The sequence below is a fragment of the Stegostoma tigrinum genome, chromosome 3 (assembly GCF_030684315.1).
Source record: "Stegostoma tigrinum isolate sSteTig4 chromosome 3, sSteTig4.hap1, whole genome shotgun sequence".
In the NCBI taxonomy this organism is placed as follows: domain Eukaryota; kingdom Metazoa; phylum Chordata; class Chondrichthyes; order Orectolobiformes; family Stegostomatidae; genus Stegostoma; species Stegostoma tigrinum.
The window spans coordinates 52662238-52686983 of NC_081356.1; the positions used below are offsets into that span (position 1 = coordinate 52662238).

At 42.8% G+C, this 24746-nt stretch overlaps 1 protein-coding gene across 2 annotated transcripts in view; it reads right to left on the reverse strand.

The window, feature by feature from the left end:
- Positions 1–5185: 5185 nt before the first annotated feature.
- The window catches only part of syk (spleen tyrosine kinase), a 162244-nt gene continuing 142683 nt past the window's right edge, over positions 5186–24746 (reverse strand). For both annotated transcript variants that reach the window (XM_048527487.2, XM_048527486.2), the window contains 2 exons: positions 17673–17785; positions 5186–5902 (listed from right to left, as the gene is read on the reverse strand). In XM_048527487.2, the coding sequence (XP_048383444.1) occupies positions 5827–5902; positions 17673–17785 (189 nt within the window). In that variant the 3' untranslated portion in view covers positions 5186–5826. The remainder of the gene's footprint in view (positions 5903–17672; positions 17786–24746) is intronic.

The window sequence follows — 24746 nt, forward strand, 5'->3', positions numbered from 1 at the left end:
CATTTCAATGGAATTTCTGGGTCATCCTAAGGGAACTTCAATAATTCTTGACTGGGGCACTATTCTTGTCATTTGGAAGGTAAGTGCCTTTACAGATAGCATTTAGCCTATGTGATTGCTTGGACTGTTTTTAGTTACGTGAAGTTGGTGGAAAGGAATTGTTTTATATAAACAGCTTTGCTTTCCCTTGTTTATGGTTGTCGTAGAGTCATACAGCATGGAAACAGACTCTTTGGTCCAACTAGTCCATGCTCTACTAATCCCAAACTAAACTAGTCGCACCTGCCTGCTCCTGGCTCATATCCCTCCAAACTTTTCCTTTTAAAGCATCTTTTAAATGTTGTAGCTATGCCTGCATCTACCACTTCCTCAGGAAGTTCATTACACATGTGAACCACCCTCTGTGTAAAAGGTTTGCCCCTCATGTCTTTTTTTAAACCCCTCTCCTCTCACCTTAAAAATATGCTCCCTAATCTTGAAACACCTGTCCTAGGGAAAGACAACTACCAGTAACCCTATCCATACCCCTCATGATTTTATAAATTTCTATAAGATCACCTCTCAACCTCCTACACGCCAGTGAAAAAGGTCCCAGCCTATCCAACATTTCTCTATAACTTAAACTTTTCATACCCGACAACATCCTGGTAAATCTCTTCTGAACTTCTCTAGCTTAATACTATCCTTCTTATAACAGGGTGACAGATTGGACACAGTACTCCAGAAGAGGCCTCGCAAGATTACAGCAAATGCAGGGCTCATCGGAGGGGATTGTGCAGGGGTTTGCACATAGTTTATCATAGTGCTGTGGCCATTATGATGTCAGGGCAACCTTCATTGACTAGCTGGTCTTTATCTTGCTCATCAATTTTGTATGATCATATGACTCAGTAATGAACACTTGGGCTGTCCTCTTTCATTGTAAGAAAATAAGCAAAAAGAAACAAATATACTGCAACTGGAAACAAAACCATGTAATGAGCTCTAATCAGACCTGTATCATGTATTTACTTATTTGCAGAACTAAAAAAAATTCCAAAGTAGATGGACCCTGTTCACAAGTAGCAAGTTTCAATGATTTCTTCCTATATTTTCTTGAAAGGTGCTTGATTGATACTTGCAGTTCTGAAAGCATAATCTCATCAATTGAACCAGTGAATTATTGGATTCCAGCAACTATTTTTTAAAAATTGATGCTTTGAACAATACAAATTAAATTACAACAAAATAGAGAAAAGCATTGTTAGCCAGATAATTTGTCAGGCTGCTGCAGGAAGAATGTCAACACTTGTCATACTTTCACTGGTGGCAGATGAATTGTATCTTCTGTTTAAATGTCTAAATATTTGAATAATAAAACAATGGCCAATATGGTTGCTTTGTCAATTATGGATTCATTATGTGGATATTATTGCAAATACTGATAGAATGTCTGTCTAATTATAGTCAACAACTAGAAACGGTAACCCAAAAATAACCAGACAATGTTAGCTGTAAGTCTTAAAATACTTTTGCCTGAATATTTACCCAAAGTTTTCTTCACAATCTGTAGTATTTATAATTATGGTATTATCAATAACGTCCTACTTTGTAATATCAATAAAATTTGAGATAAAATGCCAAACTTCCAGCGGATCATGAGCTTCAGATTCCTACCCATCTTCTGTCACCAGCAATTTTTGGTGTCTTAGGATAATAATGTATGTATTGAGTGCACGTACAGCTCAATTGCCCCATGCAGATTTCATTATGAGGGTGGAAATTTTAAACTTGAGCTATCTTCATGGAGTCAAACATATATTGTTTGATGAATTGTTTCATGGCACCTCAGAGGATTCATTAACCATGGCAGGTCCCTAATCTGAAGCCAGAAACTTGTTGACAGGTGAGTTCAAAATAATTGGCTATTTCACATATCCTAATGTAATGTAATGGTAGGGAGTCTTTTGGTTGGTTTGCAATGCAGAGTGAGATCAGCAAGGTGGGTTCAATTCTCACACCAGCCAAGGTTACCGTAAGGACTCTTGTTCTCTACCTCTCCTGTCACCTGAGGCATGGCGATTCTCAGGTTAAACCACCGCTGGTCATCTCGCTCTCTAATAAAAGAGCAACCCTATAATCTGATAAGACTACGACAACTTTAAATGAAATACTGTACAAGAATGTTTTAACAATGATTGATGTTAGGGCTTTAGTCTTAGTAGGTGAGTTATCATCAAATTGATCAGCATTGTGAAAGTTGGTCAGTTGCATTAGAGTATGTTATCAAATGGGTTAGGTTCTGTTAAGATTTAAGGTTCAATGTGTAAGTTAGGCCCTGTACTTTTCTTTGATTAACATGACAGTCACCAGTTCGGCATTTGAAGCAATATAACAGCTGAGTTATTTAATCATCAGGTTAGTCAGATGCTTAGTCTTAAATGGCCATCAGCTCAACTACCTCAAATGCTTTAAAATATTTAGTTCTGAAAGCTTTATTGACACAGTTGAGCAATGAAATCTCATCATGAATGCCTCATTGAGTTTTAGACCCCACAAATGACTTCAGCTTAATATGATTATTGATAGCTATCAAGGGAAGAGTGAAATTAGTTTTACTTGACAGTTTTATGACACGATAAAATGATTATTCTTTTTTGAAGAGAGATTGAGAATGGATGTTTGGTTATTTTGATAATTTTATGGCCACTTAAAGGGATGAAGTTTTTTTTCAAGTGGTGTTTGAATAACTGTGTTTATTTTGACAGTTTCGTGACCATTGCAAGGTCTTCACAAAGTTATTATAAAGATGATGAGAGTTCTGCCCATTGTATATAATATTTGAGTGAGCCTGCAAAGATAATGGAGAGTGTGCAGGGGTGGGGGGCATGTGGATGAGGGAAGGGGGCTGCAAACTGAGCTGATGTCCCGGCTGGCCTTCTAACATCCCCATGGAGCATCTGCATTTTTCCATTCTAGTCTTGGATCTGCTTCAAGAGATGTTGGCCCTAACTTTCAGACTGCCGCTATCATCTCACCATGAAAATAGCACGGACTGCCACTGCAAGTCAAGAGGTAGGGTGGTGATACCAAAAGAAAATCTCCAAACTTGCAATTGAAGATGAAAATCTGGGTCAGAATCTCCATTCATGGAGCACTTGATCACATTGTTTAGGTGTCATTCAAAACACTTCATGTACAATGGACTGCTTTGTGCTTGTGTTGTAATGCAAGATTTTTCAGATCATTTTCATGTAGCAAGCTCTTATAATCCAGAAAGATTTATCTATGCCAACACACTTAAAAAGCCCTTCTTCATCTTCAACTAGTGCATGGATTTTACCTGCACATCTGAATCACTTAAGTCAGGGGAGGATCCTCAACTTAACAGCTGTCTTAAAAGTTAGCACTTCTGACAATATAGTTTTCCTTAGGTTACTTACTCATTCTGAAATGGGACTTGAACTCAGGCTTATGATTGAGGGGGCAAAGTGCTTTTAAATTTGTTATATCAAGATAACTTAAAATATAAGGATCATCTGTACAACTTTCTCTTATTTCTGGAGGTCAGTTAGCTCAATTATGGTGGAATGGAACCAATTTTACCACAAGCCAAAGACCATCTCCCACATTTCGATTGCCTGCGGCGAACAAAGATTTCATCTTGTCTATTATTTGCAGTTGACAGATGGTACATTGAAAGCATGTCAGAGATAATGGGAACTGCAGATGCTGGAGAATCCAAGATAACAAAGTGAGGAGCTGGATGAATACAGTAGGCCAAGCAGCATCTTTGGAGCACAAAGGCTGACATTTCGGGCCTAGACCCCTAATCAGAAAAGGGGGACAGGGAGATGGTTGTGAAATAAATAGGGAGAGAGGTGGAGGTGGATCGAAGGTGGATAGGGAAGAAGATAAGTGGAGAGGAGACAGACAATTTGAAGGGGCAGGGATGGAGCCTGTAGAGCTGAGTATAGGTAGGGAGCTAGGAGGGAATAGGCCAGTCCGGGGAGGACAGACAGATCAAGGGGGCGGAATGAGGTAGGAACCCCTAACCCTAACTCGAATCCTAACCCTAACCCTAACCCTAACCCTAACCCTATCGCAGCAGGTAGGAAATGGAGGTGCTGCTTGAGGTGGGAGGAGGGGATAGGTGAGAGGAAGAACAGGCTTAGGGAGGCGGGGATGAGCTGGGATGCTTTTGGGATGCAGTCGGGAGAGGGGAGATTTTAAAGCTTGTGAAATCTACATTGATACGATTGGGCTGCAGGGTTCCTGAGCGGAATATCACCCCACCAACCTCTGGATACGATGCATCATCCTCTGACACTTCTGTCATCTACAATCCGACCCCGCCACCAAAGACATTTTTCCATCCCCACCCTTGTCTGCCTTCTGGAAAGACCACTCTCTACGGGACTCCCTTGTCTGCTCCACACTCCCCTCCAACCCCACCACACCGGGCACTTGCCCCTGCAACCGCAGGAAATGCTACACCTGCTCGCACACCTCCTCCCTCACCCACATCCCAGGCCCCAAGATGATTTTCCACATCAAGCAGATGTTCACCTGCACAGTGTGGTATACTGCACCTGCTGTACCCGTTGTGGCTTCCTCTACATTGGGGAAACCAAGCGCAGGCTTGGGGACCGCTTTGCAGAACACCTACGTTCGGTTCGCAGCAAACAATTGCACCTCCCAGTTGTGAACCATTTCAACTCCCCTCGCATTCCTTAGACGATATGTCCATCCTGGGCCTCCTACAGTGTCACAACGATGCCACCCAAAGGTTGCAGGAACAGCAACTCATATTCTGCCTAGGAACCCTGCAGCCCAATGGTATCAATGTGGATTTCACAAGCTTCAAAATCTCCCCTCGCCGCACTGCGTCCCAAAACCAGACCAGCTCGTCCCCACCTCCCTAACCTGTTCTTCCTCTCACCTATCCCCTCCCCCCATATCAAGCCATCTCCATTTCCTACCTCCTAACCTCATCCCGCCCCCTTGACCTGTCCATCCTCCCTGGACTGACCTATTCCCTCCCTACCTCCCCACCTATACTCACCTCTACAGGCTCCATCCCCGCCCCTTTAACTTGTCTGTCTCCTCTCCACCTATCTTCTCCTCTATCCACCTTCAATCTGCCTCCCCCTCTCTCCCTATTTATTTCAGAACCCTCTCCCCATCCCCCTTTTCTGATGAAGGGTCTAGGTCCGAAACGTCAGCTTTTGTGCTCCTAAGATGCTTCTGGTTGGCAGAAACCATTCCATTGTGGTTTGCAGTGGGTGTTGTGGTGCCAGTGGTAATGTTGCTACCTCTGAGCCAGGAGACCCAGGTTCAAATCTCAGCTGCTCCAAAGTTGTGTAATAAAATCTCAAAATAAGTTGATTCGAAAAAAGAGTCTCTGCCGCATTTCTTGTCCATTGAAATATTCTGCATTGGTTAGAAAGCAGGAGATACCCTTTCCTTACCAAATCCCAAATGCCATTTACCACGATTCTCCCAAGCCCCAGCACATCTCCAAAGAGCTGGTATAATCTAACCTGTGGAAATCATCCAACCTAAATGTTTCCCTTGATAAGTGGTTCTACTAATTGGAATTTGAAGGGTAACATCAAATAGGGAGAATCTTTGAATAACCAGTTTGTAGCAAATTCCTTAGCCTTCAGGCATAACCAAGGTATTTCACTCTTTTTACACCTAAGGACTTTGATGGTTTTTAATTTATGTAGATAATGTAATGAGGCATTTTCATGTTAATCATGAGTATAATTTGCATATAACTAGCAGAAAAAATCCTTTTTTAAAAAAATGCTGGTTAAATGTTTCTCTTTGAATCTAAACATTCTATTCCTTTGAAACAGTGTAGTAGTATTCACGCAGCCTGTGCTCCACAGTGACAAATCCTGGCCGATCGCTAGCTCTGGAGAGAAAAGAAGAAGATGCATAATAACTGCATTTTTCAGGAAGTTAACCTGGAAGCAGATTTACACATAAAGTTTTTCTCAATCTGTTATTGGAAGGTAGTGCAGATGACATCAAATTACAATATGCATAAGGTTTTGGACTAATGGTATTAATTAGTCAGACAGTATTTTAATTCTTCCAACATTTTACAGTGATAAACAGTTTTTCACTTTGGCGGCAGCTGCTGGGGGGAGCAAAGATCAGCTTTCATGATGTCACCTGGAAAAGTTTCAGCAACTGTATACAATATAGTGATGGGTAGATCCAACACGGCAGAACTCAGCTGAGTGTCTTACTCCCTGCTGAACAGGAATGGATGTCCCTGATTTTGCCTGATTATGTTTGACTCCATTTATACTACCCATTGCCTTGGGAAAGCAACCAACATAATCAAAGAGATAGTAGGAACTGATGATGCTGGAGTTTGAGATCACAAGGTGTGGAGCTGGATGAACGCAGCAGGCAAGGCAGCCTCAGAGGAGGAGGAAAACTGACATTTCAAGTCTGGATCCTTCTTCAGGAAGCAAAGGGTCTAGACCCAAAGTGTCAGCTTTCTTGCTCTTCTGATGCTGCCTGGCCTGTGTGTTCATCCAGCTGCGCACCAACATAATCAAAGATCTTTCCACCCTGTTTATATTCTCTTCCACCCTCTTTCTTTATGGAAGTATTAGAATGCACGTACAAGCAGATTCAAAGAAGCTTCTTCCCCACTGTTATCAGACTTTTGAACGGACCACTCAAATATTAGTTCTGATCTTTTTTTCTGCATCTTCCCTGTGGCTGTCACACTGTATTCTGCACTCTATTCTCTTACCCTGATACACTTTGTTTGGTATGATCTGCATGTATATCATGCAAAACAGCACTTTTCCCTATATCTCAGTACATGTGATGACAATAAGTCAATAAATCCTAACAAACACCTTAGGCTGAATCTTATGATATTTTGACTAAATATCATTTTCATTGAATTTCATGAAAGGTTTCTCCCCGCAAGGCCGACTGAGTTTTATTGTGCTATCATCCCAAACTTGCCTTTAACATACCATGCCCTTAGTATACCTCTATTATCTGATTCTAACAGGACTCTATCAATTGCTGCAGTCAGAAGAAATTGCCAAAGCCAGTATACCCTACAGTCAACCATGATCCTTGGTACTAGCACCATCTTTAATAGGTTGTTGTATAACTCGACAAGTGCTGACAGTCTAGAGTTGTATTGTGCATTTAGCAATTTTCCCTAGCAAAAAAGGGGAAATTGGCAGCCTGTTTTGTGGATGGGGACCTGGAGGTCCTAGTCAATAGAGGTCCTATTCACTAGGACCTCCAGCTCCCTGTCCACAGAGAGGGGCTAGCTTTTAACTCCAGAATTGGGAATGAAGACCACAGTAGGCTATCAGATTCATTGGAGATTGCCAGCCGGGTCAATACACCCTCAGTCATCTGAAGGAATGCCAACACTGTAGGAAGAAGTTCAATGACCTTCTCTGCTTTGCCAGGGTAAGTGTCACCATCTTATGTTTGCTTCTTCACACTCACTCTATTCTGCTACCACACAAAACTTCCACTAAGTCTCTTGCTATTTTGGACAACATCTTTCCTCACTCACTTTTACACACCTAATAGCCCCATGCTATTAACCCTGCTTGGCCAATACACATCCTTCTCACTCACTGGGGGCATCTTACCACCTCTTTCCCTAAATGCACAAGTACTAACATCTTTGTCATCCAGCTTCACCTTGTTTAATTTCGCCCTTTCACTCGGTACATAAGGGACAGCCCATTAAAGGGCAGAAAGAGGTAGTGGAATACCAGACATTTGGCTCCTGACCCCTGATGTGGAAAGGTCCTGATCCTGACTGTCTCAAATGGTTGACTAACTGCTCAAAATTCAATGACTGCCGTTGACTTAGTATGTTGGGACCACAGAGCTAAAAGATGTCACACTTGTCATGACTGAGCAATACTCTACTTAAACATTGAGACATGGCCATTTGGTTGAAGCATATGCAGTGTGTCTGCTGAGTATACAGCTGGCACACAGTCCAGGTGTGATACTGACAGAACATGGCGATGCGCAGCAACATGTCTATCCTATTGATTGCTGACAACCATGATAATGTGCTTGGCTTTGTGTCTGAACTAATAAAAGGCAAGATTAAGTAAGGTTGGGTAAGGCAAAGCAGAGATAAGGTGAGAATCCAAGTAGGTAACAGGTTGGAGTGAGTGCTACCAGAACAAGAGAGCTATCTTGAGATGTAGCCTGTTCTAGCCTGACCTACAGGTCTAGTTAAGAGCTCTTAAATATAATGCAGAAACTGGGCTTATGAGATAGCAAATACCAACTGGTAGAGTCATTTGAACCATTGGAAATAAATCTAGGAGAGGAAATTCTGCCATGCTAGGATGGACCACAGGGAAAGTTAACAAAAGAGCATAAGAAGCAGGAGCATTGTTGGCAAGAAACTAGTTTCTTCAGAAATTGGGAAAGTCAGCTTCCTTTCTTTGTCCTTTTGTTCAAATTTCTATTTTCAACTGGGGTCTGCTTCAAAAAAGGGCTACATACAACATAAGAAATAATAGCAGGAGTAGGCCATTTAGCCTCAAACATGCACTGCTATTCAACAAAGTCAAAGCTGATCTGCATCAGGCCTTAAATCCTCTTGTGTGCCACCTTAACATATCTCTCAACTCCCTAGTATTTCTAAAATCTGTTCATCTCCTTTTTAATTGCTTTCTGTGATTTAGCCTCCAAAACCCACTGGCATAGAGATCTCCAGACATTCACTACACTCTGGAAGAAGAAATTCCTTCACACATCAGTTTTAAATAAGTGTCCCCTCATTTGACACTTCCCTACTAGTGGAAATATCTACCCTGTCAAGCCACCTTGGAATCTTCTACATTTCATTAAGACAATGAAGAAAGCTAATAGAATACTGTTCATTATATCTAGAGGACTGGGGTATGAGGATGCAGACATTATTCTGCAGCTATACAAAATCCTGTTTAGAGTCCACTTGTACTACTGTGAGCAGATCTGGGCACCATATCATGGGAGGATACATTTGTTTTAAAGGGAGTGTAAAGTGGTTTAACAAGAATAATCCATGAGAGATTATACAAATTGGGCCTGCAGAATTCTCTAAAATTTAAAAGGTTAAGAGGTGATCTGATTGAGGCCTTCAAGATATTAAACAGGAAAACACTGGGTAGACAAACTGTTTTGAATAAAAACGGAAAGAACTGTGGATACTATAAATCAGGAACAAAAACAAAGTTGCTGGAAAAGCTCAGCAGGTCTGACAGCATCTGTGAAGGAAAAAACAATGCTAACATTTTGGATCTGGTGACCCTTCCTCAGAACTGTTTCTAATATTTGGACATGATAGATCTTAAGGGCCTAGTCTGAGAATTAAGGTCAGACTGTTCAGGGCAGATGATAGGAAATACTTCTCCACACAAAGGGCAGTAGATGTTTAAAACTCTTCTTCAAAAATGGTTGTGGATTTTAAAATCTGAGGCAGATCTTCTTAATTAAAGGTATTATGGGAAATTGGCCAAAGACAGGCTTATGGAGTTAGGCTATAGATTTGCCATGATTTCACTGAATGGTGGAACAAGCTTTAGGGGCTGAATAGCCCGTCCTGTTCCTATATGATGTTCTCTTGGACGCCTGAATTGAACCTGCCTGCACCACACTTCCAGGTACCATATGCAAATTATGCACAGAATATAAAGGTTTTGTCTTAATTCACGCTTGCTACTTTTGCAGATCATTTTAAACTTACACCCTCTTGTCTCTTTTACAAATGGGAACAGTTTCTCCCTAACTACTCTATTCAAGCCACTCTTGATTGTACAGACTTCTATCAATCTCCTCTCAGCCTTCTCTCCAAGAAAGAGCCCCAACCTTGTCAATCTATCCTCATAACTAAATTCCAAAGAATATTTTATGCTTTCATGAAATAACTCTTGGTGAGGCCAAACAGACAACTCCCATCAGTGATAATGGGAACTGCAGATGCTGGAGAATCCAAGGTAACAAAGTGTGGAGCTGGATGAATGCAGCAGGCCAAGCAGCATCTCAGGAGCACAAAAGCTGATGTTTCGGGCCTAGACTCTTCATCAGAGAGGGGGATGGGGGCGAGGGTTCTGGAATAAATAGGGAGAGGGGGGAAGCGGACCGAAGATGGAGAGAAAAGAAGATAGGTGGAGAGGAGAGTATGGGGGGGAGGTAGGGAGGGGATAGGTCAGTCCAGGGAAGATAGACAGGTCAAGGAGGCGGGATGAGGTGGTAGGTAGGAAATGGAGGTGCGGCTTGAGGTGGGAGGAAGGGATGGGTGAGAGGAAGAACAGGTTAGGGAGGCAGAGACAGGTTGGGCTGGTTTTGGGATGCAGTAGGGGAACGGGAGATTTTGAAGCTTGTGAAGTCCACGTTGATACCATTGGGCTGCAGCGTTCCCAAGCAGAATATGAGTTGCTGTTCCTGCAACCTTCGGGTGGCATCATTGTGGCACTGCAGGAGGCCCATGATGGACATGTCGTCTGAGGAATGGGAGGGGGAGTTGAAATGGTTCACGACTGGGAGGTGCAGTTGTTTGCTGCGAACCAAGCAGAGGTGTTCTGCAAAGCGGTCCCCAAGCCTCTGCTTGGTTTCCCCAATGTAGAGGAAGCCACACCGGGTGCTGCTCCTGCCCACCTATACTCTCCTCCCTACCTATCTTGTTTTCTCTCCATCTTCGGTCCTCCTCCCCCTCTCTCCTTATTCATTCCAGTTCCCTCTCCCCATCCCCCTCTCTGATGAAGGGTCTAGGCCCGAAACGTCAGCTTTTGTGCTCCTGAGATGCTGCTTGGCCTGCTGTGTTCATCCAGTTCCACACTTTGTTATCTTGAACTCCTACCAGTGACCTCTTTTTTCTTGGTATTCTTTAGTTGCATCCAAACTGAGTTGAAATCATTGTCTATTACACTTACAATCACTACTCATCACTGTACTGGTATATTCCTAGACTGACAAAGTTATTTCACCATCTTTAGCTTTTTGCCTATTCTTCCAGAACTTTGACTACTCTTGAATATGGAGTTCCCAGTCTTGCTCACCCTGCAACCACATCTCCAAAACAGACATCAAGTCAAATCTAATTATTTCAATTCATACCATCAATGCAGGAATATCTCCATTCCTAATACCATCACAATTCCAGCAGTAGAGGCTATAACACCAGATCATGCCAGGTTGGTCCATGTTTGCCATCTAGGTTAGGGCAATTTTGCTGTGAAGGGATGCCCAGCACTGCAGGAAGAAAATCAATGACCTTCTCCATTCGTTTCTGCTCTGACTAGCATGTGGCACTGGTAGGCAATCCTGAGATTACTACCTTTGAGGTCCTACTTTTTAAGGTAAGTTTAAAAAGCCTACCTCGAGCGGGAGTGACCTTCATTTTGCGGGGGCGGGAGAGAGAAAGAGACAGCACCAGGAAACTGCTGGGAAGGAAAGTTCTTCCCACTTTAAAAAGCTTACCTCGAGCGGGAGCAGCCTTCATTTCTTTGGGCAGCGGCTGAACCCGAGACACTACACGCCCTCCTCTTCTGACTAAAAAAAAAACTCTGTGGTGAGTTGATAAGGTAAGTGTTTTTCTTTTTCACGTTTTTTTTAAATATTGTGTGATTGGCAAAAACCTTTCTCGTTCCTTTTTTCATTTAGGTAAGTTAAGTCTAACATTAACAAGGGCAGGAGATCTCAGGCCCGTGTTATGCTCCTCTTGCTCAAACTGGGAGCTCAGGGATACAGCTGATGTCCCTGACTCCTTCACGTGCAGGAAGTGTGTCCAGCTGCAGCTCTTGTTAGACTGCATGACGGCTCTGGAGTTGCGGATGGACTCACTTTGGAGTATACGTGATTCTGAGGGGGTCGTGGATAACATGTTTAGCAAGTTGGTCACACCGCAGATTAGGATTGCTGGTGGAGAAAGGGAATGGGTGACCAAAAGACAGAGAAAGAGCGGGAAGGCAGTGCAGGTGTCCCCTGCGGTCATCTCCCTCCAAAACAGGTCTACCGTTTTGCATACTGTTGGGGGAGATGGCTCACCAGGGGAATGCAGCAGTAGCCAGGTTCATGGCACCGTGGCTGGCTCTGCTGTACAGAAGGGCAGGATAAAGAATGGAAGGGGTTAATGGGCTAATGGTAAGACTCTTAGTAGTGTAGATGAGCAGAGAGATCTTGGTGTCCATGTACACAGATCCTTGAAAGTTGCCACCCAGGTTGACAGGGCTGTTAAGAAGGCATACAGTGTTTTAGCTTTTATTAATAGAGGGATCGAGTTCCGGAACCAAGAGGTTATGGTGAAGCTGTACAAAACTCTGGTGCGGCCACACTTGGAGTATTGTGTACAGTTCTGGTCACCGCATTATAAGAAGGATGTGGAAGCTTTGGGAACGGTGCAGAGGAGATTTACTAGGGTGATGCCTGGTATGGAGGGAAGGTCTTACGAGGAAAGGCTGAGGGACTTGAGGCTGTTTTTGTTAGAGAGAAGAAGGTTGAGAGGTGACTTAATTGAGACATATAAAATAATCAGAGGGCTAGATAGGGTGATAGGGACAGCCTTTTTTCTAGGATGGTGACGGCGAGCACGAGGGGGCATAGCTTTAAATTGAGGGGTGAAAGATATAGGACAGATGTCAGAGGTAGTTTCTTTACCCAGAGAGTAGTAAGGGAATGGAACACTTTGCCTGCAACGGTAGTAGATTCTCCAACTTTAGGTACATTTAAGTCGTCATTGGATAAGCATATGGACGTACATGGAATAGTGTAGGTTAGAAGGGCTTGAGATCGGTATGACATGTCGGCACAACATCGAGGGCCGAAGGGCCTGTACTGTGCTGTAATGTTCTATGTTCTATGTAATGTTCTATGTTCTCTGTTCATTGGGGATTCAATTGTAAGGGGAGTAGATAGGCGGCTCTGTGGTCGAAAATGAGACTCCTGAATGATACGTTGCCTCCCAGGTGCACGGGTCAGGGATGTCTCAGATCTGCTGCAGAACATTCTGAAAGGGGAGGGCGAACTGCCAGTTGTCGTGGTGCATATAGGCACCAATGATATAGGTGGAAAACCGGATGAGGTCCTACAAGCAGAATTTAGGGAGTTAGGAGTCAAGTTAAAAAGTAGGACATCAAAGATAGTAATCTCAGGATTGCTACCAGTGCCACGTGCTAGTCAGAGCAGAAGTGAAAGAATAGCCAGGATGAATGCATGGCTTGAGAGATGGGGCAAGATGGAGGGGTTCAGATTTTTGGGACATTGGAACCAGTTCTGGGGAAGGGGGGACTATTACAAATTGGACGGTCTACACCTGGGCTGGACTGTAACCAATGTCCTTGTGGGTGCTTTTGCTAATACTGTGGGGGAGGGTTTAAACTAATGTGGCAGGTGGATGGGAACGGAATATTGGACAGAAAGGAGGTGGTAACTAAAGCCTGTAAGGAACTAGATAATGGAGTCAGCGCGACTAAAGAGAATAATAGTCGGGGAGCAGATGATGAACACAAAGGGACAGGTGGTCTGAGGTGCATTTATTTTAATGCAAGAAGTGTAGTAGGTAAGGCAGATGAGCTTAGGGCTTGGATCGGTACCTGGAAGTATGATGTTATTGCTATTACTGAGTCTTGGTTGAGGGAAGAGCATGATTGGAAACTAGTTGTCTCAGGATATCGATACTTCAGGCGGGATAGAGAGGGAGGTAAAAGAGGTGGAGGAGTTGCCATACTGGTCAAAGATGATATTACAGCTGCCCTGAAGGAGGGCACTGTGGAGGACTCAAGCAGTGAGGCAATATGGGTAGAATTCAGAAATAGGAAGGGTGCTCTAACAATGTTGGGGCTGTACTATAGGCCTCCCAACAGTGAGCGTGAGATAGAGGTACAAATATGTAAACAGATTATGGAAAGGTGTAGGAGCAACAGGGTGGTGGTGATGGGAGAGTTTAATTTTCCCATCATTGACTGGGATTCACTCAGTGTCGGGCCTCAAGATGGAGCAGAATTCGTAAGGAGCGTCCAGGAGGGTTTTCTAGAACAGTATGTATGTAGTCCAACTCGGGAAGGGGCCATGCTGGACCTGGTGTTGGGGAATGAGCCTGGCCAGGTGGTAGAAATTACAGTAGGGGATTACTTTGCAAATAGTGACCACAATTCTGTAAATTTTACAATACTCAAGGGCAAAGATGAGAGTGGTCCTAAAGGAAGAGTTCTAAACTCAGGGAAGGCCAACTATACCAAAACTCGGCAGGATCTGGGGGATGTAGATTGGGAGAAACTGTTTGAAGGTAAATCCACATTTGATATGTGGGAGGCTTTTAAAAAGAGGTTGATTAGCGTGCAGGAGAGACATGTTCCAGTGAAAATGAGGGATAGAAATGGCAAGATTAGGGAATCATGGATGACAGGTGAAATTGTGAGATTAGCTAAGAGGAAAAAGGAAGCATACATAAGGTCTAGGCGACTGAAGACAGATGAAGCTCTGGAAGAATATCGGGTATGTAGGGCGAATTTGAAACAAGGAATTAAGAGGGCTAAGAGGGGGCATGAGATATTGTTAGCAAACATGGTTAAGGAAAATCCCAAAGCCTTTTATTCATATATAAAGAGCAAGAGGGTAACTGGAGAAAGGATTGGCCCACTTAAGGACAAAGAAGGAAAGTTATGCGTTGAGTTAGAGAAACTGGGTGACATTCTTAACGAGTACTTTGCATTGGTATTCACCAAGGAGAGGGAGATGACAGATGGTGAGGTTAGGGATAGATATTTGCTTACTCTAGGTCATGTTAGCATAAGGAGGGAGGAAGTGTGGGTATCCTAAAAGGCATTAAGGTGGACAACTCCCCAAGTTTGGATGGGATCTATCCCAGGCTATTAACGGAAGCAAGAGAGTAAATAGCTGGGGCCTTAACAGATATCTTTGCAGCATCCTTAAGCACGGGTGAGGTCCTGGAGGACTGGAGAATTTCTAACGTTTTCCTCTTGTCCAAGAAGGGTAGCAAGGATAATCCAGGTAATTATCGACCGGTGAGCCTGACATCAGTGGTAGGGAAGCTGCTGGAGAAGATACTGAGGGATAGGATCTATTCCCATTTGGAAGAAAATGGGCTTATCAGTGATAGGCAACATGGTTTTGTGCAGGGCAGGTCTTCTCTTATCAACTTAATAGAATTCTTTGAGGATGTGACAAAGTTGATAGATGAGGGAAAGGCTGTGAATGTCATATACATGGACTTCAGTAAGGCATTTGACAAGGTTCCCCATGGCAGGCTGATGGAGAAAGTGAAGTCACATGGGGTCCAAGGTGTGCTAGCAAGATGGATAAAAAACTGGCTGGGTAACAGGAGACAGAGAGTAAGAGTGGAAGGGGGTTACTCAAATTGGAGACCTGTGACCAATGATTTTCCAAAGGGATCTGTGCAGGGACCATTGTTGTTTGTGATATACACAGATGATTTGCAGGAAGGTGTAAGTGGTCTGATTACCAAGTTTGCAGATGACACTAAGATTGGTGGAGTAGCAGGTAGTGAAGGGGACTGTCAGAGATTACAGCAGAATATAGATAGATTGGAGAGTTGGGCAGATAAATGGCAGATGGAGTTCAATCCGGGCAAATGCGAGGTGATGCATTTTGGAAGATCTAATTCAAGAGCAAACTACACAGTAAATGGAAAAGTCCTGGGGAAAATTGATGTACAGAGAGATCTGGGTGTTCAGGTCCATTGTTCCCTGAAGGTGGCAACGTAGGTCAATAGGGTAGTCAAGAAGGCATACGGCATGCTTTCCTTCATTGGACGGGGTATTGAGTACAAGAGTTGGCAGGTCATGTTACAGTTGTATGAGACTTTGGTTTGGCCATATTTAGAGTACTGTGTGCAGTTCTGGTTGCCACATTACCAAAAGGATGTGGATGCTTTGGAGAGGGTGCAGAGGAGGTTCACCAGGATGTTGCCTGGTATGGAGGATGCTAACTATGAAGAAAGGTTGAGTATATTAGGATTATTTTTACTAGAAAGACGGAGATTGACGGGGGTGGGGATTGATTGAGGTCTACAAAATCATGAAGGGTATAGACAAGGTGGATAGCAAGAAGCTTTTTCCCAGAGTGGGGGACTCAATTACTTGGGGTCATGAGTTCAAAGTGAGAGGAGGAAAGTTTAAGGGAGATATGCATGGAAAGTTCTTTATGCAGAGAGTGGTGGCTGCCTGGAACGCGTTGCCAGCAGAGGTGGTAGATGCAGACCCGTTAGTGTCTTTCAAGATGTATCTGGACAGGTACATGGATGGGCAGGGAGCAAAGGGATACAGACCCTTAGAAAATAGATGATACGCTTAGACAGAGGATTTTGATCGGCGCAGGCTTGGAGGGCCAAAGGGCCTGTCCCTGTGCTGTAATTTTCTTTGTTCTTTGTTCCATTCCATCAGGGTAAGTTCCACCCTCTTCTTTCTAATATCTTATATACTCTCTCTGCTACTGTCCCTACCACCGGCCAATGCACACGCTCCAATACAGTCACAATTGTCAGCAATATCCTCCCCACTCATGCCAACCCTCAACACCATCGATCCTGCATGCTCTGTCCACTGTTTATTGACCTACTCAGGACAAAAATCACCTCTGCAGCAATAGTAACAGCTGTGCTACCTTACTTCAACTTTAGCAATAACTACTTCTTTTTGATTCCAGGAAAATGACTGTACACAATACAGCAGAAGGAGTAAAGATAGATGTGTGCTGCCTGTCATTCAGCTTCTCTACCCTTATAAGGACAGGATCCTGACTCTACAGCCCCAAGAAGTACCTGAACTGGTATCAGAAGCTGCACTCTACTTACTATGCCAGGATTCCTTAAGCAAAGTCTGCTCCCTTGACATTAGCAACATTTATTGACAACTACGACAAGCTTCCTATCTATGTATCTGCACTAAATAGTAACGTGAGCCTGGTATTTCTGGCAAATAGAGCAAAGTGCAAAAAGGCAAGGGCAGGGCAATGCAAGGCAGTGATACTGTGAGCATCTAGGTAGGCTCAGACTGAGAATATGTTATGACACCGTGAAAAGCCTTTCAATGTAGCTGATCCAATCTGCAAGCTGGGTGCAAGGGCCTGAGCATAATGTCCTTGCTGCAGTGTTATAGCTGGCCTGAGATATAACATCAAGGTGCAGAAATGTCTTATAAGTGAATCAGTGGTGCAACATTAAGTTTCTTAGAAGCTGACGCAAGTCAGATGCTGATGTCCATTGTTGTGTTCGTGGCCAGTGCCTGTGGAGTTTACTCTGAGATATTGGTGCTCAGTTTCCAATACTGGGGAGTATTCAGAGCAAGTGGTGAGCTGAAACCACCGGTTACATATTTTGGTCTCCTTGTCAAGTGTTACCAATGCCTAACACATTTTTAAAATTTGTTTAGGTGGCTGAATCTTAAGGAGGTGGGTTGTGCTGTTAACAAGGCATTTAACAAATGTTAATCCTTACCATTCGGGATCTTGAAACTGCCTAGTGATCATCTCACCAAAGCGTACTAAAGCATAAAAGATACAGTGAGAGGATCTCAACATTGAAATGGGTCTTGCTGCACTTGATTCTGTTGCACAAATTGCGGTAGTCCATGTCACTCAGACTCCTATAAGTTTCTGCCCCAGGTTTTACATTAAGTTAACTGAAGTATGAGGAAATGACTTACTTGTAGGTCCAACATTCGCGCATCAATTCATGCATTTCAATAGGACATCTTATTGGAGCATCCAGTCGTTTATTTGATTCAATCATTTGTACAACCTCTTGGCCTTTCATTCCCTGTGCACAAATCAAATACTTAATGGACTCTTAAGTTGCAAATAAATACACTGAATATGCAGATAATTTTCATAGCATTTAACCATATAATTGAAAGAAGGATCATGAGCAGATACCCGAGGTTGAATTTTATGTGCTGTCTTTAGGCATGGCTGGAGTGAGGGGAACACCTGGAAAATAGGCAGATGTGCAATCCACTCCCTTCCCACCTGAGTTGACCACACAGCATAGTTAGTGGGTGAGCATTGAAATAGTTGATCATGCTCAAGATTACACAGGAGACAGATAGGGTTTACATGGCTTAAACATTTGTAATATTGCCTAATTATTTTTTTCTTAATCATGCCTATTGCCATCATGCAATAAACCACACCTTAACATGTAAATTAAGTACCTATTCTTGTTAAGACTCCTTGGAGATCTATCATCAACCATTGTTTCTTAGACAGGTCTTTGGACTCACTAAAGCATTTGCTGATCGTACTCAGAAAAATATGAAGATGTTCAGGAATTCGAAATAACTTTGTGACTTGAGTTGGCAATTTTTTGAGAAAAGGAGACTGATTACAGATAAAGGAGATAGTCTCTGATTGGTGAAGTCAGACAAAGGTTTAACAACAGATTTTATCACTGGCTCAACTTTAGACCATGCATATTAACTTGGTTTAGCTGTTTATTCCCACCAGTCATATTTCGCCCCATTGAATGATTTACCTTCCCAAATGAACAGATATTGCAGATTGAATTAGGAAAGACTGATATTTTGTTTAAAAATAGTCAATTTGTTCATTATTATTGGACTGCATTTTAGGACTTAGGTCCTAAACTTCCAAAGATAGAAACAAAGGGAGGCATTAGGTTAAGATAACAAAGTGTGGAGCTGGATGAACACAGCAGGCCAAGCAGCATCTTAAGAGCACTAAAGCTGACGTTTCTGGCCTAGACCCTTCATCAGAAAAGGGCATTAGGTTGTTTAGGTAAGAACATAAATTTGTGAATGGAAATGAATCAGTGGCCAAAACTACAGCAAATCAAGTTCAATGTCAGAAAGTGTGAGGTGACCTAATTGAAGTCTTTAAGTGATGAAGGAATTGCACAGAATGGATACTGTGAAATGAAATCCTCTAAGGGACAATCCAGATAACTGGGGCATTATTTTGTGAACCAGGAGTGATGTCCAAAAGTACTTTTGAATACACAGCACAATTTTCAACTCTCTTACTTAAATAGTTCAGAATCTTAGTTAAAATGAAATTTACATACCAAAGTCAACTTCTTTAATATACTCGCTTTAATAGTCCCAATCAACCCATCAACTCGGCTCAACCATTCAATAAGATAATGTCTGACCTGATAACCCTCAACTCCACTTTCCTGCCTTTTCCTCATAACCTTTGATGCCCTTAGTGTAAAAAATGTCTACCTCAGCCTTGACTATTTTTAATGGCCCAACATTTACAGATCTTTTCAGTAACAAATTCTAGATTTATCACCCTCTGAGAGAATAAGTCCTTCCTCGTCTGTCTTAAATGGGTTATCCTTTACTCTGAGATTATGATATTTAGTTCTATACTTTCCTGCAAGGGAACAAACTCTCAGCATCTAGCCTTTCAAGCCTCCTAAGATATTTATGTGTTTTAATAGAGTCCCCTCTCTTTGTCTAAACTCCAATGAGTACAAGCCCAGCATATTCAACCTTTCCTCAACAAAACAAAAATCTCTGCATACCTCAACCAGCTTAGTGAACATTCTTTGGATTGCCTCCAATGCCATTAATTTTTTCATTGGATAAAAGGACCTAAACTATTCATAATATTCTAGATGTGGTCTAACCAATGCCTTGTATGGCTTTCGCAAGACTTCCCAATTTTATACTCCATTCCCTTTGAAATAAAGTCCTTCCCCATTATCTACTAAATTTGATCACTATCATTTTGTGATTTATGCATGAGGACCACCAGGTGCTGCAGCGGTCTCTAGTCTTTCTCTAAATAATACTCGGCTCTCCTACTCCTCCTGCCAAAGTGAAGAAGCTCACATTTTCCACATTACATGCCATCTGCCAATGTTTCGCCTACTCCTCTTACTTGTCTATATTACTCTGTAGACTCTGCATTGTCCATACCAATTGCCTTCCAACCTATTTTTGTGTCATCTGCACAAATCATATATTCACTCTTTTCATCCAAATCATGAGTATATATCGTAAATAATTGTGGTCCTGGCAGTAATCCCGTAGGCACTCCACTAATTACAGGTTGACATCCTGAAAATGCCTCTATATTCCAACTTGCTGTCTTATATTAGCTAATCAATGCTTTATCGATGCTAATATACTACTTCCAACTTCATGGGCTCATCATTTTTCAAAATTGAGTATAGCACTTGTAGATTGGAAGGTAGAATATTAGCATTTGGTGTTTGTGAAATATTGATGTTTATAAACTGGAAGAGGGGAAGGCAGTGTGATGCCCCTTTAAAAAATTATGTGCTTTTTCTCAGCTTAGAGAAAAAAATTGTCTGTGGGCAGCTTGTGTGTTTGCAGCTACCTAGAGCATCTGAATTGCAACATTTGTGTCAAAGGCTATATAGTTAGCAGTCCAAGCCACAGTTTTGTTTTGCTATTAAGACAACAAGTTTGAATTTAGCCAATTAATTTAAACCAGGCACTTGGATACTAAAAACCAATTAAACTTAAATCTGATGATTTTGACAACATAGGACCAATCCTATTGTAAGAAACTGATATGTCATCAAGGGTATAAAAGATGTGGACAGTTGCAAAATTAGCAGAGAGTGAACTGCTATCTGATTAGAGATCAGCTCACTCAGCTCTTAAAGAAAGCATCAAGTAAATAAAGGTAAAGTGGCACTCTTAGTTAATATTCCTGACAAAAGAATTCAATGGAGAATGTGTACCTGATAGAAGATCAGTGGAGATGACATAGAACATCCAAGAAGACATAACCTGGCTGTAAGTTCAAGTGACTGCAGTCTAACTTTTAAATAATCTTTTGGTTTAAATAAGTGGGACTGGTATTAATTGGAACAGAGTACCATTAGAATGTTAGATAATAAGGTGTAGAGCTGGATGAACACAGCAAGCCCAGCAGCAACAGAGGAACAGGAAAGCTGACGTGTGGGTCTAGACCCTTATTAAGAAATGGGGGAGGGGAAGGGGATTCTGAAATAAATAGGGGGAGAGGGGAAGTGGATAGAGGATGGATAAAGGAGAAGATAGGTGGAGAGGAGACAGACAGGTCAAGAGGTGGGGTTGGAGCCAGTAAAGGTGAATTAGGGAGAGGATAGGTCGGTCCAGGGAGGACGGACAGGTCAAGGTGGCGGGATGAGGCTAGTAGAGAGGAGATGGGGGTTGGGGTTTGAGGTGGGAGAAGTGGAGAGATGGGAGGACAGGTTAGGGAGGCAGGTACGAGCTGGGCTGGTTTTGGGATGCAGTCGGGAGAGGGGAGATTTTGAAGCTTTTGATTTCCACATTAATACCATTGGGCTGCAGGGTTCCCAAGCGGAATATGAGATGCTGTTCCTGAAACCTTTCGGTGGTATTGTTGTGGCACTGTAAGAGGCCCAGGATGGACAAGTCGTTCAAGGAGTGGGAGGGGGAGTTGAAATGGTTAATGACTGGGAGGTGCATTGTTTGTTGCAAACCGATCATAGGTGTTCCACAAAATGGTCCCAAGCGTCCGTTTGGTTTTCTCGAAGTAGAGGAGGCCTCGACCGGGACAGTGGATACAGTATACCAAATTAGCAGACATGCAGGTGAACAACTGCTTGATGTGGAAGGTCTTCTTAGGGCTTGGAACGGACGTGAGGGGGGAGGTGTAGGGACAGGTGTAGCACTTCCTGTGGTTGCATGGAAAACTGCCAGGGCTGGTGGGGCTGGTGATTGATATTCTGGCATGAAGTAAGAGGGTATTTAAAGAATAGTTGATAGGTCTGAAATCTGAGGTCTCACAGTTGGATTATGTATCTGAGATGAGAAAATGATTGAACAGAGTAGATGATTTTGCGAGACAATATTTGAAGGTGGCACAGCACATAATGAAGCAAGAAGCCAATAAAAAAATCTAACATTTGTACGTTTGCCGATGGGGATAAAGTATTGGTGCTGTTACCAGTGGTAGGAGATCTCTTCAAATCAAAGTTCAGTTGTCACTATCAGATTGAGGAGTTAAGACAGGTGAATTATTTGGTGAAGATGCTAGATAAGTAAAAAAATTATCAGGTATGTCATGTGAACATACTGAAACTTTACAAAGATAGGGTAAGGGAACCAGAGGAGTGAGGAATCAAATCCAGATGATGTGGATTTTAATGTGCCTTAAAATTAAATGAGGAAGCCCTGAAAGAATGGGGTAGGGTAGTGAGCTATCTGTCCCAGGAATAGAGAAGAGAATTGAAAGACTTGTTACAGTGCTATGAGGACATATGTAGAAATAGAATGGGGAGGACTAACATGAAGTTGATGTGGGGAATGCTGTTCTGATAAAGCAACACCCCTATAGGATTACTCCTCTCAAAGTAGCGCAGATTCAGATGGAAGCGGAAGTGATACTGCAAGAAGACATCAAAGAACTGACTCAGAGCAAGTGGAGTTTGCTGGCCATGTTGATTCCCAAACCTAATGGTACTCAATAATTCTGTGTAGATTATCGGAAGGTCAATGCTGTGACCAAATCTGACTCATACCCAGTTCCAGGAAAGTGGCACTTGCTTCTCTGTTACTGGCAAGTACCTTTGTTGGAGAGACCAAAAGAAAATTTGGGGCAACAAGGTGGCTCAGTGGAAAGACCCAGGTTTGAATCAATGGACTTCAGCAAGGCATTTGATAAGGTTCCCCACCGCAGGCTCATTCATAAAGTCAGGAGGTATGGGATACAGAATGATTTGGCTGTCTGGATTCAGAATTGGTTGGCTAACAGGAGGGAGAGAGTGGTTGTAGATGGTAAGTATTCTACCTGGAGGTCAGTGCTGAGTGGTGACCCACAGGGCTCTGTTCTTGGGCCTCTGCTCTTTGTGGTTTTTATAAATGACTTGGATGAGGAGGTTGAGGGGTGGGTTAGTATGTTTGCTGATGACACAAAGGTTGGAGGTGCCGTTGATAGTATCAAGGGCTATTGCAGGCTTCAGCGAGACATTGGCAGAATGCAGAGCTGGACTAAGAAATGGCAGCTGGAGTTCAACCTGGATAAATGCAAAGTGATGCATTTTGGAAGGTCGAACTTAAATGCTGAATATCGGATTAAAGGCAGGATTCTCGGCAGTGTGAAGGAACAGCGGGATCTTGGTGTTCAAGTGCATAGCTCCCTCAAAGTTACCACCCCGGTGGATAAGGTTGTTAAGAAAGCATATGGTGTTTTGGCTTTCATTAACGGGGGATCGAGTTTAAGAGCCACGAGGTTATGCTGCAGCTCTACAAAACCCTTGTGAGACTACACTTGGAATATTGTGTCCAGTTCTGGTCGTCGTATTATAGGAAAGATGTGGAGGCTTTGGAGACGGTGCAAAGGAGGTTTACTAGGATGCTGCCTCGACTGGAGGGCTTGTTTTACGAAGAGAGGTTGACTGAGCTCGGACTTTTCTCTCTGGAGAGAAGGATGAAGAGAGGTGACCTGATCGAGGTGTACAAGGTAATGAGAGGCATGGATAGAGTCGATACCCAGAGACTTTTCCCCAGGGCAGGATTGACTGCCACAAGGGGTCATAGTTTTAAGGTGTTAGGAGGAAGGTATAGAGGAGATGTCAGAGGGAGGTTCTTCACCCAGAGAATTGTGAGCGCATGGAATAGTTTACCAGTGGTAGTCGTGGAAGTGGAGTCATTAGTGACATTTAAGCAACTGCTGTACATGCACAAGGACAGCAGTGAATTGAGGGGAATGTAGGTTAGGTTATTTTATTTTTGGATTAGGATTATTCCATGGCACAACATCGTGGGCCGAAGGGCCTGTACTGTGTTGTACTTTTCTATGTTCTATGTTCTAACTCCACCCTCGGGCAATTGTCTGAGGAGTTTTTACATTCTCCCTGTGTCTGCATGGGTTATCTTCGGGTGCTCCAGTTTCCTCCAACAGTCCAAAAATGTGCATGCCAGGTGGATTGGCGATGGTAAATTGCCAAAAATGTTCAGGGATGTGAGAATTATAGGGGAATGGTTCTGGGTTGGATGCTGTGAGGGTCACTGTGGACTTGTTGGGCCAAACACTGTAGGAATTCTAAGTCTCTGCTTTTGTAATCCCAAATGGGCTATAAGAGTTAAAAATCATGGCCTATGGAATGAAAAACACATCAGCCACCTTTCAAAGACTTACCAACAGAGTTGTGGCAGGATTGACTAACTGTGCCGTCTATATAGATAACTTCGTGATCTTCAGTCATTCCTGAAAAGATCACATGGAGCATTTTGCAGTGTTCTTTGAGAGATTACAGAAAGCAAATTGGGTCATAAACTTGGCAAAAAACAGAATTTGTGAAGGTGGAAGAGGCATTTTTAGGGCACAACATCAACGTGGATGGAGGACAACGAGAAATGTGAAGATGAAGGCCATCATGGAATTTCCAAGACCATCCTCAAAGAAGAAAGTGCTATGATTTTTGGGATCGAGCAAATTCTACAGGAAATTTGTACCAAGCTTTAGTAGTGTGTGACACCGCTAACAGATTTGTGGAAAAAAGAACACAAAATTTCGGTGGACAAAAGAATGCCAGGAGGCATTTGAGAAATTAAAGCAGTGCTAACTACTGGACCCATTTTAGCCATGCCAAATGTCTTGAAACCTTTTAAAATCGCCATTGATGCAAGTGATGTAAGGATTGGAAAATTGGTGTTAAAGGAGGATGATTTGGAATTGAAAGGCCAATCAGTTTTTTAAAAAAATAAAACGCAATATCCACCAGAAAAAAAACTCACCCATTGAAAAAATGTTATTGAGTTTGGTACAGGCCT